The sequence below is a fragment of the Osmerus eperlanus genome, chromosome 4 (assembly GCF_963692335.1).
Source record: "Osmerus eperlanus chromosome 4, fOsmEpe2.1, whole genome shotgun sequence".
NCBI classification, from domain to species: domain Eukaryota; kingdom Metazoa; phylum Chordata; class Actinopteri; order Osmeriformes; family Osmeridae; genus Osmerus; species Osmerus eperlanus.
In genome coordinates this window covers 13,585,862-13,605,456 of record NC_085021.1, presented here as the reverse complement: position 1 = coordinate 13,605,456, position 19,595 = coordinate 13,585,862, and the positions used below count along the sequence as shown (strand labels likewise).

The following is a 19,595-nucleotide window of genomic DNA, read 5'->3' as shown; positions in this document are numbered from 1 at the left end:
AAGGTTTCACCGCTTAAATGTCGGAAACCCTTTAAGACTGGAATCCATGAAAGACCTACATTTTTTAATGGAAAGATGAAAATGTGTGTACATGGTTTGAAATGGTTTACTATACTGTCAAATAATAGTATGTTCCAACAGACCTTCTCCCCTGTGCTTGCTTGCTTTCTGTCTGTTGTGCTCATATCGCTGAGCTGGCACTTTGAGAGGAGTTGTAGTGGTGATGTGTGTGTGTCAGGATGATTGGAGATGTTGTGTCAGTGTCAGCACTTTGGGCGTAGGGGGCAGAAAACTCACCACGCCAGCAGGTTCCACTATGACCCCCACCCATCCTGCCCCACTCTCTCACACAGGGGGGCTTAGCTCCACAAAAGGGGGGATAAGAGCGCCCGTGGAGGGGGGTAATCCATGCCATAATGGGGCATGCTAACACTAACCCTAACCAGTTTTTTCTGAACCGGTTGTGCCTGAGTGAGGGCCCCTGATCCCTGAACTGACATGTCAACTCTTGTCACCCAAACACCTCCATCCTCCTCCTGGACCTCCACCAGCTACTTTTCTTTCTGCTACCTGCTTCCAACCTTTAATTGATCATAGGACATAATCATGTTTTAATATATATAAATATGAGCAAAAACGGTGATCAAGAGTTTTTTTTCTCCAGTTGTTACTTGGTTATGTATAGTAAATGTGTAGAGCAAACAAATGTTGCATATTAGGCATACAAATATGAATTTGTCACCAATTGATCAATAATTCAATTCAGTAAAATAAAGTGAATTCCTTCCGTGTTTCTGTGGGGAGTATCTTCACAGCACCATGTTTGTTTCACATCAAAGAGGATGCAAAAAGCATGCACCTCGCAGCATCACAATAGGCACCATGGCAACAGCATCACGAAAGAGACTGTCTCCATGGCGATCTGAATGGTACCTCTTAAGTTCTGTGGATGAAGAGGGAACAGGGAGGATGGGAGGAGAGAATGAGATTTTATAGTGAAAATAGATGTTTAGATGTGCAATTATTGAAGATGAGTTCTGGATTAGGACCTTTCATGTAGTTGTTTTTCATCCCAATGCTTTGCTCTTTAAATATTTTGAAGGATCATGAATCGTGTCTTTGACAAGGATCATTTACTGTATTATAGTCCTTTAAGTACTCAATCACCTTTCACAATTTACTCTCCCACCTCTATTTATACAATGGATTACATATGTTAATTTACAAGCAAAATCCTTCTATCCCAGTCTGTATGAGTGGTAATGCCCTATCCATGGGGATCATAGGGCTCCACACTGAGTTCCAGGCCTCTCCGGGTGTCATTGATATGAAAATCAGCTGTAAGAGCTGTGCTGTGTGCCAGGTGTTCAGGACACTGAGCCGAGCCTTACAGGAGGAAGCTGCAACTGGGGAGCAGACTGGAGCCTCACTGTGGAAGGGACAGTGGCGACCAAAGCCTTCTCCGCCATCCATCCACCTCAGTCCTCAGTGCTGGCCAGGTAGGAGGACAGCAGTAAAACTGGACCATTTTAATTGAGTCAGTGTAACTTAAGTGGACGAGAGGAAAAGATGTAGAAGAAGAGGGAGGGGTTGCTCTCTTGTTTGGCGGGAGGACCACTCAGTCGCCCCTCCAGGAGAGTGAATGAGCTCAGTCACAGAGTGAACATCCTCAGACCGTAAGGCCTCTTCCACGCAAACTGACGGACAAAAAGACAAGAAAACCCACTCTCGGTTTCCTCAAAATGACACTGCGTGAGGTGAGTTAGAAACTACCTTCTTTTTGTAATATCAAGTGTGATGGATTTAACACTTGAGTCTGATTCTTGCCTAAATTACCAGCCTTACAGGAGAAAATACTGGAATTTCTGGAATTACTATAAATACATTCGGTTTTTGAGTCCATTTCATAGACTTCTGCCAGTCATCAAAAAAATACAACCATGACTGTAAGAGCTGTTAGTATGGATATTTATCTCTGACCTTACAATGTTACCACTGGATTTCATATCACTGTATTTCATATAAATGACATATAAATGGTCAGTTGTGTTTGGCTTGATCAATAAAAATGTTAACCTCTCCCTTGTCAAACATTAGTTGCGCAGTCGTCAGTTTTGGCGAGCCATGCTTGCGGAGCTGCTGGGCTCCCTGGTGTTTGTGAGTGCCGTGTTGGGCTCCTCGGTGCCCGGCTCTGGAGAGGCCCCACCAGGCCCCCTCTACCCAGCCCTGGCTGCTGGCATGGTGGCTGTTGCCTTGGGTCACTGCTTTGGAGAGATCAGTGGGGCGCAGGTGAAGTGTTAGAGATGTTAACCTAGTGCATGGGGACATCCTTGTGTGTGTGTCTGTGCAACCTAGAGGTTGACCGTGGCAATTGAATTCGGTGAGTAGGAGCATTTATATGTCAATGGATGTGTTGACAGTGAGTGCTTGTGTATGTGTCTGGGCCTAGGTAAATCCTGCGGTGACCTTGTCCCTGCTGGCTACACGGAAGCTAGACCTGCTCAGGGCACTGGTCTACGTCGGGGCCCAATGTCTGGGGGCCTCGCTAGGGGCTGGAGCCCTCTACCTCGCCCTGCCACTAAAATCCACTGCAGAATGCTTTGTCAGCAAGGTCAGTATGTGTGTGTGTGTGGGGGGGGGAGTGATTTTTTTTTTTGACAGAATCAAATAACTAATTCTGCTGCTAGTACAACTACCGTAATTTGTAGACATTTTCAGATTACGACTTTTCTTATTTCTCTGCCTCCACCCACCACATCGTATTATTCCCTTCTCCTTTTCTCTCTCCCTCTGTCCTTCCCCCCTCTCTCTCAGGTACCTATGGAGTTGAACGCTGCCCAGGCTCTGGGGATGGAGGTCCTGTCGACGTTCCAGCTAGTCTTCACAGTGTTCTCTGTGGAGGATCAGAGGAGGCGGGAGAACGTGGAGCCAGGGAACCTGGCCATTGGGTTCTCTGTCAGTGCTGGGGTCCTCATGGCGGTCAGGAAGCTGTTCAGCCTGACTGATTGCTTAGTTACCAAATCCCCTTGAGCACCAGTTAATAGAAGACCTGTAGACCTCATCACAACCGCGATGAGACCTGTCACCATTGATAATGTGTGTGTTTTGGGATGTTTGCAGGGTCGGTTCTCCGGTGGCAGTATGAACCCAGCCCGCTCCCTAGGCCCAGCCATCATCACAGGCTTCTGGGAGAACCACTGGGTAAGACCTGCACGTGTCCCAGTCCAACTGTCCCTGTGATCTGAACACCACAACATAGCTCAGGGCACTCCTCTCTCTTCTACTGAGACTCGGTCTCCACAGTGACTTTCTGCTGTCTTTCACTGTCTCCTCCTTTCTGTCTGTCCCTCAAACCCCCCGACCGCCCCCACCTCCATCCCTCCCAGGTGTACTGGATCGGGCCAGTGCTTGGGGCAGTTCTGGCTGCGTGGTCCCATGAGTTCTTCTTTGCGCCCGGTGCATCACGCCAGAAGCTGGTGGCATGTCTGACCTGTAAGGACATCGAGATGGTGGAGACGGCCAGCGTGTCTCGCTCCTCCCTGTCCACCGTCACACAGACCGCCATGAGAGCCAAGCAGACCAACAAGCAGGAGCACAACTGAGCACACTCACACACACACACCCACACACACTCTCTCACACACACAAACACCCCTCCCACACACACACACACCACACACACACACACACACACACACACACACACACACACACACACACACACACACACACACCTACACACACACACACACACATGCAGCAATTTACCAATTGGATTTTAATAAAAGGGATACACCATAGATGTTCAGAAACAGGATAGACTGACCCTAGCCCTAAGCTTATTATTTGAGTAGCAAACACTATGTATGACCATACATGTTGATCTATTTTTGCACAGCCTCAGCCATTTGTATGTCTAGTTGTCTGTGTATATTTTATACCTCTAACCACTATACAAAAAAGACCTGTATGTTTGTTGCAGCTGCTGTCCACCTGTGAAGGCTTTGAAATGCTAACAGGACGACACTCCTGAACTGAATTGTTTCTTTCCTTGCCCATCCGTAACCCACACAAACCTTTCTGTCACAAGGATCAATGAAAGCTGTCATTAGGCCTTGCAACACAGCTTTGAAATGAGCAATTAACGTTTGTTTGTGTGTGTGTGTGACTGTTTTGAATGTGAAAGACAAAATGCAGGTACACATTTAGATGGCAAAATATATTTTACCTCTCATCTCATTTGTGCATGTTTGAAAAATGGTATTGGATATTTTATGTATTGTATTTTGTATATTTGTATCTTATCTCATATGTTTTTAGAATAAATATTTGCAACATTAGATCCATTCTTTTTCATATGTGCACACACACTTGAAAACACAGATCTTCAAATGTGTCTGCAAAGTGTCAGACACATTCCCCAAAATTCACACCCTCTCTCCTTCACGTCTCTCTCTCTAATGACACACTAACTGCTGTTCTCTCTCTATCCTTCCTTCTCTGCATCTCTCATTGCTCTCTCTGTCTCTGTCTGTCTGTCTGTCTGTCTGTCTCTCTCTCTCTCTCTTTCTCTCTCTCTCTCTCTCTCTCTCTCTCTCTCTCTCTCTCTCTCTCTCTCTCTCTCTCTCTCTCTCTCTCTCTCTCTCTCTCTCTCTCTCTCTCTCTCTCTCTCTCTCTCTCTCTCTCTCTGTCTGTCTCCCCCCCTCACACACACACACACACAATACAAATGATCTGCCCCTGTATCGCCAGCATTTTGTATTGTGTTTGTTTCTAACATTTAGAATAGATACTTAAAAAGGTGAACTCAGCGTTCTCTATTCAGGGCCCACTCTGCCCAGTGATGGCTCTCATCTGGTCAAAGCAGTGCAGCTCAATAGCCCCACACCCCCACCCCTGCCCCTGCCCCAGCATCACAAGCCATTCCTGTCTCTCCCCTTCTACAGAAAAGAGAATTTCCAGCGTTTTAGGTGGATGAGAGCCCCATTACCCTGGGCCGTCCCACCAGACACATTCCCCTCACGACCAACACACCAACACTCACACCCATCCACAACACACACACACATCCACAGACCCATCGACCCGACCATCCACACACACACAACAAAAATGTATGGTTAATCAATTATGTGCAGAGCAGACTAGGAGCTCCTGGAAAGCCCAGAAAAGCATCTCCATGCAGGTCCATCATTATACACCGATGACCACAGACCTTCCATCATGCTGTTTCTCTGATTGTTCCACATGATTTTTTTTATAGTGTTCCAGACCTTCTCCATGCTCTACAATTTTTTAATTGGGAAATAACTCCAACATCAATCTTCTTATATTAATCTTGCGTCTGAGTTCACTGTCAGGTTTCTTAACCTTAGAGGGGGCACTTGAAGATCCATAACCACCACAAACTGTCGCTAAGGACTAACTGATATATAATATTGCTCCTATGTTGATCACTGCCTTTATTGTGCACATCTTTCAATAGCCATGATCAGCCGTCACTGCAGAGTGAGGGCTGCATAACCCCTGCTCAAAGAACAGCTCACATTCAGACCACAGCAATATATGACATGTGAGATACATATCACATTTATTCCCCACAAAAGATCTATGATGCACAACTAGTGTTGCCTTATCATTTGAAAATCATGAAGTGTTGCCCTGTTCACATGTTGCACACATGCTTGTTACTGAGACAATGGTTACACAAGGTCAGGCGTTTCAGTGTATGGGTCATTTTAACACTGTTGACTCTGTGCTCATCCGTTCGGGCCCCCAACGGATCCCTGTATTATCAGTGTAAAAGTGTGTGTGTGAGTTTGCGAGTTAATGTGTGTGTGTTCCATCAGCACTTGTTTCCATGGTTCACATGATTATGATTATCAACAAATTACATATAGCCCTAGGTCAACAGGAGCCATATGAGAATGTATTTGCCTGGCTGAACAAACGCACTTCAACCTGATTCCCCCTTTCTAATGTATGACATGGATGTTTTTGTGGTTCCTCACCCTCATCTACCTCTCCCTAAAATCTCTCTTAACACCCCCTTCTTTTGCTCAAGTTGCAGCCTACACTCTTTCACTCAGAGTTTGTTGTGAGGGGGGGACAAAGGGGTTCAGTTTGTTTAATTTGGGACGTCCTGTGTTGCCGCCCCCGCCCCCTGTCCTGCGGGGGGGATCGTGGCGTCATCGGGGGCTTCCTGGGGGGTGTTATAAAGCCCCCAGTGGGCCCTCTCCCCTCCGTCAGAGAGGCTAAAACGTCCACTGTCTTTACTCTCGAACCACCCATCTGGCATCGATGCACACCTCTTGATCTCTCCACACGCTTACACACACACACCTATGTCTCTACGACAGGTCGACAGGGGAGGCAAGCACGCACAGCTGAGTTGACTTTACCGACCCAGTACACGGCTTGATGTTTGATTGTCCTGATCGTCCATAGCTTAGAGCTAGATCTGTGGAGTGGATCCTTTGTTGACTTTGCTGAACTGTTGTTAGTCTAGCGTTTCGGTCAGCCAAGCTAGCTGACTGCAAAAGGGAAGTCGATTTTTTTTTTTTTTGAAATCTTGTGAAAGGAGGCTCCGAGTGAGAGGGTAGTCATCTACCTCATCAAGACTCACGTCAACAGATTTTTGCAGAGAATCTTCTGTTGTGGGGTGGGCATCCTGTGAGAAGTCATCATGTGGGAGTTCCGGTCCATGACATTTTGGCGGGCAGTGTTTGCCGAGTTCTTCGGGACCATGTTCTTTGTGTTTTTCGGGATGGGCGCAGCCCTCCGCTGGACCACCGGGCCCCACCACATCCTTCACGTGGCGCTCTGCTTCGGCCTGGCTGCTGCCACCCTCATCCAGTCTATCGGCCACATCAGCGGAGGCCACATCAACCCGGCGGTGACCTTCGCCTACCTGGTGGGCTCCCAGATGTCCCTGTTCCGCGCTGTCTTCTACATGGCTGCTCAGTGCCTGGGCGCTGTTGCCGGCGCCGCCGTGCTCTACGGGGTCACACCCAACAACATGAGAGGCAACATGGCGCTGAACGTGGTAAGGAACCCCAGCACCCTGACCAGCAGACTGCTGTAAGATCTGCTGGGAGGACCTGCTCACATCTAGACCAGCAGCAATAGGAAATGGTGGGTTTAGTTTGGATAGAGGCCCTTATGGAGATTGAGAACAGACATAGCTGACCAGAGTTTAAGGGGTCCTGGTCATGGAACAGGGCAGTAGGTGATGTGGGAGTATTCATTTTCTCTCAACAAACTGTGTTTTGAAAAGTATGCTTTATACATTTTATTTGACTGGATTACAAAAAAGAATTTAGGAAAAACAGTTACAAGAAGTTCGGAGGATGATAAATATCCTGTGTCCTGAACATAGCCTAATAAAGTGTGTTTTCCCTGTGTGCTTGGCTTCTCCAGCTGCAGCCCGGCATCAGCCTGGGCATGGGCACCACCGTGGAGGTGTTCCTCACCATGCAGCTGGTGGTGTGTGTCTTTGCTGTGACGGATGAGAGGAGGAACGGACGCATGGGCTCGGCTGCTCTCTCCATCGGCTTCTCAGTCACCATTGGACACCTTATGGGCGTAAGTCCCGCACACACACATGCACGCAAGCACACACACACACACACACACTCACACACCGTAAAGTCTCAAACAGTTGGAGACACCTTTCAATCTTTCTACCACAGATGTACTACACTGGTGCTGGGATGAACCCTGCTAGATCCTTCGCTCCTGCTGTCCTCTTCAGGAACTTCTTTAACCACTGGGTAAGACAGATACACACAGTCACACAGGACAATGAACTTTAAAGGTGTTCATATTTACCAGCTCAAAAAAAAAAACATGTGTTTTTGCAGGTGTACTGGGTCGGCCCCATGATAGGAGGTGCCATGGGCGCTCTTCTGTATGACTTCATGCTGTTCCCACGCATGCGTGGTCTCTCTGAGCGCCTGGCCACACTGAAAGGCATCCGATCTCCCGAGACCGAGACCCAGCAGGACACCCGTGGAGAGCCCATCGAGCTCAAGACGCAAGCCCTATAAACCTGCCTCAGCCTGGGATCCGGGACGAGGAACAGGGCCCTGTGTCTGCCAAGCCCCACACTGCCAACCCCTCACCACAACAACACTTGCACAGACTAACACTCAGATACTCCTATTGAAACACAACTAATATACAGGTTAAATGCAGTACACAAAACATTCAACTGTACACTAACAGGTTCACAACCTTCAACCTCAAGACACAACAAGACTACTCTCCCTCAAACCTCATTTTGTATCCTGAACTGGACATTCTGTTAGGTAGAAGCAACCAGGGCCTGCTCCATGTGCCTGCCCCTCCCACTTACCTCACCACCACCACCCACACCACCACCACCTTCTCTCAACCAACCCTAGTCTACCTGTCTCACTGCTACACTGCCAGAGGAGGTCAGAGAGTAGGCTGTGTCTAGCAGGGTGACCTGGGGCAGGGGCAGTGGTGTCAGGGGAGAGGAGCGGGATGAGGGTGAGGTTTAGAGAGGATATGGGTGGGGTAAGAGGTGAGAATATAGGTGGGCCATGGGCATAGGCAGGGGTAGATTAGAGGGTTGGAGATTGGGGCAGTAGAAGTGTTAAGGGGTTGGGGGTGGGATTGTAGTCGTATAGGGTTGAGTTAGACCAGTGAAGATGGGCATGCTTTTCATTATTCATCTGAATTTATTTTTCAGTTTTCAGTTTCATTTTGTTTTCTGCACTTCAGACACAAGACGTGGATGTATGATACCATTCGATTTTACCAGGGTTTCATTTTTCAAATCACCACATTTTATCTGTGTGCATTTGTGAGTATTTGTGAGTGTGTGAGTGAGTGAGTGAGGAAGTGTGCATGCTTCTATAGTATGTGTGTGTGTGTGTGTGTGTGTGTGTGTGTGTGAGTGTGGGTGACATTGAATGAGTGAGTGCGTGTTTGTGTGCTGGTATGTATGAGTGTTATTTTAAGTGAACGTGCCTGTGTTTGTGTGTACGTGTGTGTGTGTGTGTGTGTGTGTGTGTGTGTGTGTGTGTGTGTGCGTATGTGTGATCACAGATATAGTACTTTTCATTTTGTTTAATTTTCATTACAACTCTCCTGTTTTGTACTGTATTGTTTCATTTGTCATCAATTTTTAAGACATTATAATTTCTCCTCCCCTCACTGTGGTATTTGCTATGATATTCATTTTTACATAAACCATCTGCTTTTTTGTTCTGAAAAAAAAAAAAAAAACACGCAATCCAAATGAAATGTTTTGATCCCAGACTTTGAATCACACCTGTTCTCTACAGAGTCTCCTATCATGTGATGCTCACTGGGAGCTCAAGGCAGTTGAAATCATATTTAAATGATAATAAACACAAAAAGTTGATATAAAAAACATGTCACATTTGTTTAATTCATGATTTTAAAATTCCATGCTTGCAAGACCTTGCAGTGCATAGGAGTGGACACAGGGTGGCCCCACAGCTAAACACTTCCAGGATAATGGCATTATGGGTCTGACTCAATGCAGATATCAGGATATTGGCCACACACTGTGAATCTACAGAGAAAAAATCTGCACACTGTTGACCTGTTTAGTCAAACAACAAGAGAAGGCAGCAAGAGGAGCCAAAAGACATTGGAGGCAGAGAGAGGAAAGATGGAGGATGAGGGAAGAGGGAGAGGTGGGGCAGATCTCTTGGGTGGAGCTGGTCCCTGAGAGGGGCATTGTATCTGTGATAATGAGGCTGGTGCGAAGCTTGTGACTTCCTCCCCCTCTTTGTCATGCTTCATAGACTGTATTTGTAGAAAGTATGATATAGTACTTAGATATTTGTAGATAGTATGATGTAGTACTTAGATAGTAGATGTAGGATCTAAAAGTTGATGCGCAGGTGAAGCCAGTTGAAAGGACTGAGAACCAAAACGCAGGGTTTATGTTGTACTACTAGAACACCAGCTGATCCAGAAGAAATGGAATCTGTGCCTAGAGTTTGTGTACCGATATAGATAGCAAATGATCAATTACACCGTGTAATTAAATGTTACGCGTCAAGAAAGACATAATAATGATAATGAAACAAGGGTATATTCTATTCTAGACACTGGAGGTTTATTTTGCATATTTCTCTGGTCTTTTGTTGTATGGCTTCAGTGGACATGATGCAGACTCAACTGGAGCTGCTCTGCTGGGGAAAGAAGGGACAACTCTCACACACAATGGTCAACTATAATAGGGTTGATACACACACACATACGCAAACACATACATACACACAGCTACAAACTGCATATAAACCACAACATTACTAGCAGGCAGCTAGTCAGTCCTGTCTCTCCCTGGTACCAGAGAACTGATGGAGGACAGCCTTTAGACACACACTCATTCAGCTGCTGCTCAACACATTGAAATAATTAACCAAAACATGTAAATATGCTCGCCACAAAACTGCCTTAACATGATTATCGCTATTATTATTTGTTACAGTGTTGTCTTACCCTATACATATTAATTCCTATGTTTGGCCTAACAGAACAATTGCATATTCATTGAAACTGTGATCATTTACACTTGTAGATTCCTGTCAGCAACAGATGTAAAAAAAAAAAAAGAACAAAAAAGAACAAATACAGACATACAGAGGAAGTATCAAGATATTCTTTAACTAAACGTGTACAAGAACTATAAAAGGAAGATAAAAGCTAACTGACAGAGTGATTTCAAGGCCACGTACAGAAAGGTATTCCTGACGAACTGTTCATTAGACCTGGGTGTGTTCTGTACCTTAGGATGGTGAGAGGGTTTACCACAGCTGTCCCTCATCATCTTCACCCTGCTTCTGCATATACACAATTCTTAAGTAAGGAAGGTTGATCCTCCTCCAGGTTAGTCTCCTCTTTTCATTCTTCCATCCCATATGGCATCTGACTTCCAGTAGCAACAGACAATCCTATCATCTCAATGACAGGAGCTACAGCATCCTCTCTGTTCAGTAAGGTAACTACAATAGCAATAACAATGGTAATAGAAAAACTAAAGGAAGTTTAGGTGTGTTTATACAGAGCCCTTTGGATTCCACACTCCCATTATAAGATCATCCAGTCTCGGACTGATGATGTCACATAATAGTGCAGTAGTCCCCATGTTCAAATCTCCATGTTACAGAGCAGTTGGAGTAGTTGCAGTTGCCCCCACCTCTCTCCCCCAAAGGACTGCTCTCTCACTGCAGGCGGTCTGGCTGCTGGAGGGGGAATTGCAGGAAGGCAGCTGGGGGGGCCGAGAACCCGGAGAGGGGGCCAAGGGGAGGGTGGGCTGGCGTGGGCGGGGTAGGGGGGCCAGTGACGCCGAGGCCAGGCGCGGCAGGGGAGAAGCTGTAGCCCAAGTAGCCTGCAGAGGGCGAGGGAGAGGGGGTGTACGGGTAGTGCTCTAGGCCTGTGGTGGGGGTGGTGTAGTGAGTGTAGGCGGAGGAGTAGTCCAGGTAGGGGGGGCTGAGGCCGGCCGTGGGGCTGAGCTGGGACCCGAGCACCAGGCTGGGCTGCAGGAAGGCCTGGGGGTACACATACTGCTGGGCCAGCCTGGACACAGGGGAAGATAGGACAGCATCATCACACACTCTCAACCACACGTCCAACTGTATACGTTTAACGTAATAAATATGCAGCTTAAAGCACATGTAATCCAGTGCACATATCCGTAAAATAGAAAACACACAAGTGCACGAACACATGCCAGGATAGATATTCATATAGCCCTGCAAGAATCTAGCACAAACATCACCCACACACCCACACAGTGACCTCCCAGAAACACATCCTTACTCTTCATAATTATCACTAGAACTACAAACGCTAGGAATAGCCCATGCTCTCCCTGGTGCGTGACTAATTATCACAGCCACTAGTGAAAGCATACACACACACACACCACATACACACATCTCGCACACACACGGCATGAATACACACACACACCGCACTCCACACCCAACAATGGGGGCGGTATCAGTAGGACTCTGAGACATAGCAATTATGTGAAACATACAGCACTGTACTCTCTCCACAGCTCCATGGTGCTCTTGCCTCTAGCTGCTATTTAACCTGAAGTGCCTGCAGAAACAGCTCTCATATCATGGTGAGGCCTCAGGTGTTTACCCCCAAACAGAGAACCTGGTTTGGTGTGATGACACCACAGACACAGGACTTAACGTGCAGCGTGATATCCACCTGTTTACCTCCTCTCTGCTACACACACACACACTTACAAACTCAAACACACACACACACACACACACAAATACAATCAAACACAACTCACAACACCACAAGCTGTACCACATACCAACATGGACAAAAGCACAGGGGATTGGGAACATGCTACAATGGTTGATCTCTCCTTCCCAGAGAAAAAGTGCAGCACCATTCTGGTGGCTGCCCAATACTGCTCTATGCTGCTCTTTGCCGCTGCCCTGCTCTGAACATCGGGCCCTGGCATGATGGATCCAATATGACAGTAACATCGTACGAGAGGGAGCTCAGCCCAGCATTGCCTGTTGGCTTCCCTTGGCCACACTCATCAGTGGTCTAGAAGCACACACACACACACACACACACACACACACACACACACACACAAACAAACATACTCCCACACAAACACACGGAAAAGCAGAGACAAACCAAGGTGCAAACAAACATGCACAGATACCATATGGTCACATAAGCTACCACACAAAAGCATATTTAGTACTGTACACACACACCACATGCCACATATGCACAGGCACAATTACACCCACAGGAACCACACACAAAGGATGGGAGGGAGCTAGATACAGTAGATGGAGAAATATAGATAGATAGAGATAGAGATAGAGAGAGAGAGAGAGAGAGAGAGAGAGAGAGAGAGAGAGAGAGAGAGAGAGAGAGAGAGAGCGAGAGATAGAGAGAGAGAGAGAGAGAGAGAGCGAGAGAGAGAGAGAGAGAGAGAGAGATAGAGAGAGACAGACGGAGGGAGGGAGGGGTAATTGGCACAGCTGCGTGGGTGTACACTCACTCACAGACTCACAAGAGCAAAATAACCTTGAGTGAGATACCCCCTCTTCCACTGTCAACGCTCCCTTTCTTTCTCTCTGTCCAGGGAGAAAAGACACTAGCTCTGTAAGTGTAACAGCCACAGCCACAACTTAGCGTGGCAAAGGTGAGAGCAAGCAAGAGACAGAGAGAGAGAGAGAGAGAGAGAGAGAGAGAGAGAGAGAGAGAGAGAGAGAGAGAGAGAGAGAGAGAGAGAGAGAGATGCAGAGAAGGAAGGATAGTGTGAAGGATCAGCAGTCATATCTATCGTTCCTTGGGACAGAGATGCTTTTAATAGTTCCTGTGAGGGACATGCGGGGTGAGTCAGGGGAAGAGGACAGATACCCGCACACACACACACACACACACACACACACATACATACTCTGCTATACACACACTCAAACCCACTAATGCACTCACAAACACACAAAAGGTCACCCCTTGAAGGAGGATCAGTGGATGGAGGAACACAGTACAAAGAGACAGCTTTGTGACAGATCAGTTCATTCCAAAATGTAGCATCTTTACCCAAGCCAGAGATGGAGAAAAACATCTGCATTCTCTGTCTACCAAGAGTCCAATAACATAGTGATGTAAAGATAAACTGACAATCACAACATTAACTCTAGTTGTAAAAGAAAAAGAATGAAAATAAGCTTCTTTTAATTGGGTGTTTCATTGTGGAGTTTCTTCTAATTGCTCCCCCGAGTGGTAGAGATAAACACCTGAGGAACTAGCAGAGACAGGGGAGAGATAACAGACAAATAATAGACAGATAATTAGGCAGAGAGCAGGAACAAGTAAGACCAAAAAACAGACAGACACCCCATGGCCACACATACGCCCATACACACACGCCCCAGTGGTTTTCACCCCCTCCCGCCTAAACCCCAAACACACCCACAGACAGGTGTGTGTTTTCTCTGACTAGCCTCCTTATCCTCCCCCCCCCCCTGGCCTAACGAATACCTCCATACCTCAGTGTTTCAACAGGAAACACTCCCCACACACCACACATCCTTCCTCTCCTCTGACAAAAGAGAGAAGTACATTTGAATAAAGTGCCAAATCTTACTTCTCAGTCAACACCCCAACACCTGGCCCTGCCAGCTAGCAGATGGAGCCTCAGCCAACACTAAGCCAACTAGCTCGGTGATGTTCCTCCAGGCAGAGATGACAACAGCTTGGAGCAGAAGACAACCTCTCACCCCCACACTGCCTCTCTGAGTCCTAGTCAGCCTACTCTTAGTGTCTCCTGTAAACATGGCTGCGCTGCAGACAGAGGCAAGGCCTCTCCAGTGTTATTCGAGTTGAGCTTGTTTGTCATCTGCTTACAGGAGAGCTGGGACAGACAATGCAGCTTCCTGAGCAAACGACGAGGTGACGAATAATGTGGACGTGTGTGTGTGCTTGTATGTGTGTCAGGCACGTTTCATGTGTTCGATTATACACTTGCTCCAGTGTACCTCACCTTGATTAGCTCACTCTGATTTGACTTGGTCTTGACTTCATCTCCCTCACTGAGGAGGACGTCCTGTCGTTTTCTGAGAGGAGGGAGCAGTCTAGTCCTTACCAGAGCCAGCAGAGATGGAACTATACCGCTTTAATCGTCCGTTCCCTCTCTAAGGGAGACACTCAATCAGCTCAGCATCACTCATTCATGGGCTCATCTGGGTCAGCCTCAACTCCCCTATCACTCAATATATCATTCAATAATTGAGGGCCGGCGGCTGAAATATTAATAGCCCTCTGTGCCAGGGAGATTTCAACAGGGCTCACAGCATCCCCAGTACCATGGAGTACAGCACATGGGCACTGCTCACTCCACGGGAGACGTGCATAGTATGATTGCTCACATGCACACACACGCGCACACACAAACATACACAGTATTGATACTATTCTACATCTGGCCAATCAGGACTCAAAGACTCTTTGTTTCCAGGCAAACTAGAGATTGTGAAGCTGACTGTCACATACTTTTTACATGATCCCATTTCTGACAAAACACGAGTTGTTAGGGGTGAAAGTGAGATCACTTTCCACCAGCACTCACAGAGAAACACACTCACTAACAGACATAGCGATCACCTATCCATCAAACCATGAGTCACACACTCGCTTTGTTTACACAACACACTCTCTACCTCTGGGAAAAAGCCAGTTTGTGTGTGTGTCTGGGTCCAGGTCAACCATGACCGACAGCTAGAATGGGACTTCGATGCAATGTAATGGACCACAGAAAGAAAAACAACAGAGAGAGATGGAAGAGATACAGAAAGGGGCCAACATACTTTTGCTAATAATATACCCATGTCCAAATCTGGCCACCCATAGGAAACAGTTGAGTGAAGCAGAGCAGTAAAGAGGGGGTTCAGTAATTAGGAGAGAGTGTCTGACTGTTTCCCCTACAGGGGCTAGCTTGGGGCTACAACAGCACTGAGCTGACTGAATAACTGGGAAGCACACAGACACTCTGGGAACGAGGGACGCGTGACAATGAGATCAACTAGAAGTAGGCAGGAGACCACGGAAGAGGAGACTTTTTCTTACCCATACTGCCTCTGGATCAGTGCTGGGTGTACCTGCTGAACACCCACCGAGAAACCTGGGGGAGAGAGAGGGAGACAGAGAGAGAAAGGGAGAGAGAGAGACAGAGAGAGAAAGGGAGAGAGAGGGAGACAGAGAGAGAAAGGGAGAGAGAGAGACAGAGAGAGAAAGGGAGAGAGAGGGAGACAGAGAGAGAAAGGGAGAGAGAGAGACAGAGAGAAAGAGAGAGAGACAGACAGAGACAGAGAGAGCAATGAGAGATGCAGAGAAGGAAGGAGAGAGAACAGCAGTTAGTGTGTCATTAGTATACCCTCTTTTTCTACTCCAGCTTTATGTAGGGGGCAATTATGTCCCTGGAGGTGGATGTCCATCTATACCCAACCAATTTTCTCTTTCGTACTCTTTCCAGTCTCTCTCTCTACCTCCCTCCATCCTCCATCAATTAGCTATACAGAGCTTGGCATTGTTGCTGAAGCAAAAAATCTGGCAAAAATCTTCTAGCAAATAAACTCTTTGGACACTGATAACAAATGAGTCTCACTCAACAGCCTGCTGTAAACACACACACACACAAACATCTGACTTCACTGCCTACTGAGTTCATGAATCAGCTGAGTAAGACAGGGAAGACTCATGCTTGTCTCTACCTCCCCCTTTCTTTCTTTCTTTCTGTTACTCTCTCCTGCCATCTCTCTTTCATGCTCTCCTTCTGCTCTCCTTCTCTCCTCACTACCTCTATCTCTTTATCTCTTTTTCACTCATTCCTACCAAACTTCCATGTCTTACCCTTCTTTCTGGAACAAAAACACAAGCTCTATTCCTGTTGTGCTCACACGCGCTCACACACACACAGTGAGTCACACAGAACAAGGAAGAGACAGTTCCGTTGTTATTTCTTCCAGTCCCATCCCCCTCTTCTATCGTCTCCCATTTGCTATCTGACACACAGACACATTCATTCTCTCATCTCACAAACAGCAAAATACTCTCCTTTTCACATCAACTGCACAACTGCACACTCGCAGGGGTTATCCATCACCAAGGTCCATGCTGAGTATGATTAGGGGGCAGGATGAGGGGGTGTGCACAGGGGCAGGATGAGGGGGTGTTCACAGGGGCAGGATGAGGTGGTGTGCACAGGGGCAGGATGAGGGGGTGTGCACAGGGGCAGGATGAGGGGGTGTGCACAGGGGCAGGATGAGGGGGTGTGCACAGGGGCAGGATGAGGGGGTGTGCACAGGGGCAGGATGAGGGGGTGTGCACAGGGGCAGGATGAGGGGGTGTGCACAGGGGCAGGATGAGGGGGTGTGCACAGGGGCAGGATGAGGGGGCCGGAGGGTGGGATGTCGACCAGCTGAAGGAACAGCTGGTTGTGTGTGGGTATAACTCACCTGTCTGTGGACTTCGTGGCTTGGCTCCCAGGTATGCTAGGTTCACATTCGCCTTCCTGCCGTCAATGATGGGGTTGGGGTCTTTACAGGCCCACTCTGCTGCGCCCCGCTCCATCATGGTGACCTAGAGGGAACAGGGCAGGAGCAGGATTAGCATTCCTGACTGTAGACAGCCTGCTGCTGAAGACCAGGGCACATTCTCATCTGGAGCATGTTGTTGCACAGGCATTTCAGGATGACAAAGCACTTTGGGTACTCTGACTATTGGTTGAATTGATTCTGATGAACGAACACTCAGACAAATATCTGTGATAGCAGTCACAAGCTCTGTTAATTGTAATGTAATGTATTCATTTATCAGACGCCTTTATCAACAGCAACTTACAGAGAATGTGAACCTGCGACCTGTTGATCTGCAGTCAAGTGCTCTAACCACTGAGCTGGACCAGCTAATGGGTGAGGTGAGGTGAGCGGGCAGAACATCCGTGAAGCACCACGTACATTCCTCCACAAAGCAAAGCATTACAGAGCATTGATGGAACAGAGACATACTGCTGCTTTGGTTTCACAGCACCAGACTCTCGAGTTACACGCACCCATACACAGTGACTGGTTTGATTGCTGTATTTCTGGAGGCTGTTCTGGGAAATGGACCGCTATGGGAACTCAGGAGTGAAATGGGCAGACGGCGACTAGGCACAAACAAAACACAGAACACAGTGGTTGACTGGCCCGGTGCATCAACATTAGGCAGGGAAAATATGCCTGGTTAAAACTGTCTCGCCCGCCCACTCTCTCCCCCTCCCCCTCCCTCTCCTCATGCACAGTTTAGCAGAAAGGATAGTGTGGGAGGAAGTCAAAATGAAACTGCAGCCTTATCTCACAATGCCAACTGACATGTCACACCTCTGTGACCAGGGATTTGCCTTCTGCTGACACACACACAATGCAAACTCTCCCCCCAAAGAGGCAGAGTGAGAAAAAGATGGGAGGAGCAGGCAATGAAGGGGGGTTCAAGTTGGAATGCACATCTCAGCAGTTATTTGTTGTATTAAATAGTGTACCTTAATGTGTGTAGGGGGGTTAAGGAGAGAGAGAGAGAGAGAGAGAGAGAGAGAGAGAGAGAGAGAGAGAGAGAGAGATGACTGCTTGTTGCTCAGGAGATAGGCTAATTGATGTTACGTGTTTTAAGAAATAATCTACTCATGCTACAACATGTGACTGCCAACTCCACTCACACAGCACACACTTGTTGGCTGAACAAAGTGGCAGTGTTACACCCTTCAGGACTTCTGCTCTCTACAGATTATCTCCTGCACCTTCAGTCCAATGCCTGCTGGAATGTGAGCCTTGCATGCTTGTCCGTGAAAAGCACAAGGCATAGACTATGCGAGGAAATGGAAAGGTTTAAATCAGCCTTGAATGGTTGAAAGGAGGAAATGTACCAGGGGGCCTACAACACAACTGAAACTGAACTGCATCACTTTTGTTACCAAACTTGAAACGGGTAGGAATATGTTTACTCTGAGATACATTTAGTCATTTTAGTCATTTTAGATAAGGTCATATAACTTGTTACAACGTCATATACTTTATTGTGATAAGTATGACTCAATTAGACTTACAGAATAGACACAATAGACTCATTACACAATAGACTATCACTACACCATCTGCCATTTTTATAGTTGTCTTGAAAGATCACCTGCATTAGGCTATACTTTCCAGAAACGGGTTATTACAGTAGCCTACCTCGACCAACCATCATACTTTGACAAGATCACAGTAGTTAGCGTCATCATTGTTTCCTATAAATGATGTTTCCCATTCTTTTGCATATTCCATCTAAAAAGGTATTGCTTAGACATCACCGACAAAAGACAATTATGAAACGGAAAGACAAGTCGCCAAATATAACTTACAAAGCCGTATCCTCTTGATTTCCCAGTCTGTCTGTCCGTTATCACAACTGCCTCGTCAATGTCCCCGAATGTTTCGAAATATTTCCGAAGAGAAACATCGTTGGTGTGATATGGCAAACCGCCGACAAATATCTTTGTGTAAGTTGTGTCTTTCTGAACAGTAGGATGCATTATTTCTAAACCTCCACCAAATGGACTCAGAAACATTAGTGGACTAATGTCGTCTACGCGCAGCAGACTATAAAGTTAAGATGTCAAAATTTACTTATTTGAAGACCAAAAATCGACCACAGCTGAGGAAAGATTAGCCTGTAAAATAAGGATTTAGTAGCATCAACGTTATGTTTTCCAAGTTCGTGGACAAGCTTCATGAATCCCGTCGTTCTCGGTTTGTTAAGCTTCATCTACTCCATGCCCAGTATTACCCATGTCGTATCGATTCTTGACAGGTGTCTTGACAGGAATACTCTCGCCTTGAATGGCAGAAAAAAAGTATTTATACTAAACGATGTTTCGTCACGCCTACTCCCTCTTTGTCCAATAAATGAGCGGAGCGTCTTTTGGCAGTAGGCTACCCTTAGTGAACTTCGCACGCCCCACTACCCACACCTGTCTTTGTCTTATGATACACCGATAAACGATTATAGTGCTA

The 19,595-nt window shown here is 46.9% G+C and overlaps 3 protein-coding genes across 4 annotated transcripts; 2 read left to right on the top strand and 1 right to left on the bottom strand.

Annotated features, from left to right (window-relative positions):
* Positions 1-1,398: 1,398 nt before the first annotated feature.
* LOC134018264 (aquaporin-4) lies at positions 1,399-3,646 on the top strand. The gene is made up of 6 exons (XM_062458146.1): positions 1,399-1,757; positions 2,098-2,289; positions 2,450-2,611; positions 2,815-2,979; positions 3,121-3,201; positions 3,387-3,646. The coding sequence occupies exons 1-6, from the start codon at positions 1,743-1,745 to the stop codon at positions 3,600-3,602; spliced, it is 831 nt and encodes a 276-aa protein (XP_062314130.1). The 5' UTR covers positions 1,399-1,742; the 3' UTR covers positions 3,603-3,646.
* A 2,622-nt stretch (positions 3,647-6,268) lies between these two features.
* Positions 6,269-9,282, top strand: mipb (major intrinsic protein of lens fiber b). 2 transcript variants are annotated; one of them, XR_009929964.1, is made up of 5 exons: positions 6,269-7,045; positions 7,420-7,584; positions 7,692-7,772; positions 7,863-9,041; positions 9,076-9,282. XR_009929964.1 is itself a non-coding variant. In XM_062459279.1 (4 exons), exons 1-4 carry the CDS (start codon positions 6,686-6,688, stop codon positions 8,046-8,048), a joined length of 792 nt encoding a protein of 263 aa, XP_062315263.1. In that variant the 5' UTR covers positions 6,269-6,685; the 3' UTR covers positions 8,049-9,282. The 2 variants fall into 2 exon arrangements, 1 of the variants encoding a protein (XP_062315263.1); XM_062459279.1 differs by having other exon boundaries at positions 7,863-9,282.
* rbm38 (RNA binding motif protein 38) lies at positions 9,243-19,411 on the bottom strand. Its single transcript, XM_062459280.1, has 4 exons — positions 18,944-19,411; positions 17,022-17,145; positions 15,634-15,688; positions 9,243-11,583 (listed from the first exon to the last, which is right to left on the bottom strand). The coding sequence occupies exons 1-4, from the start codon at positions 19,148-19,150 to the stop codon at positions 11,229-11,231; spliced, it is 741 nt and encodes a 246-aa protein (XP_062315264.1). The 5' UTR covers positions 19,151-19,411; the 3' UTR covers positions 9,243-11,228.
* Positions 19,412-19,595: the final 184 nt, after the last annotated feature.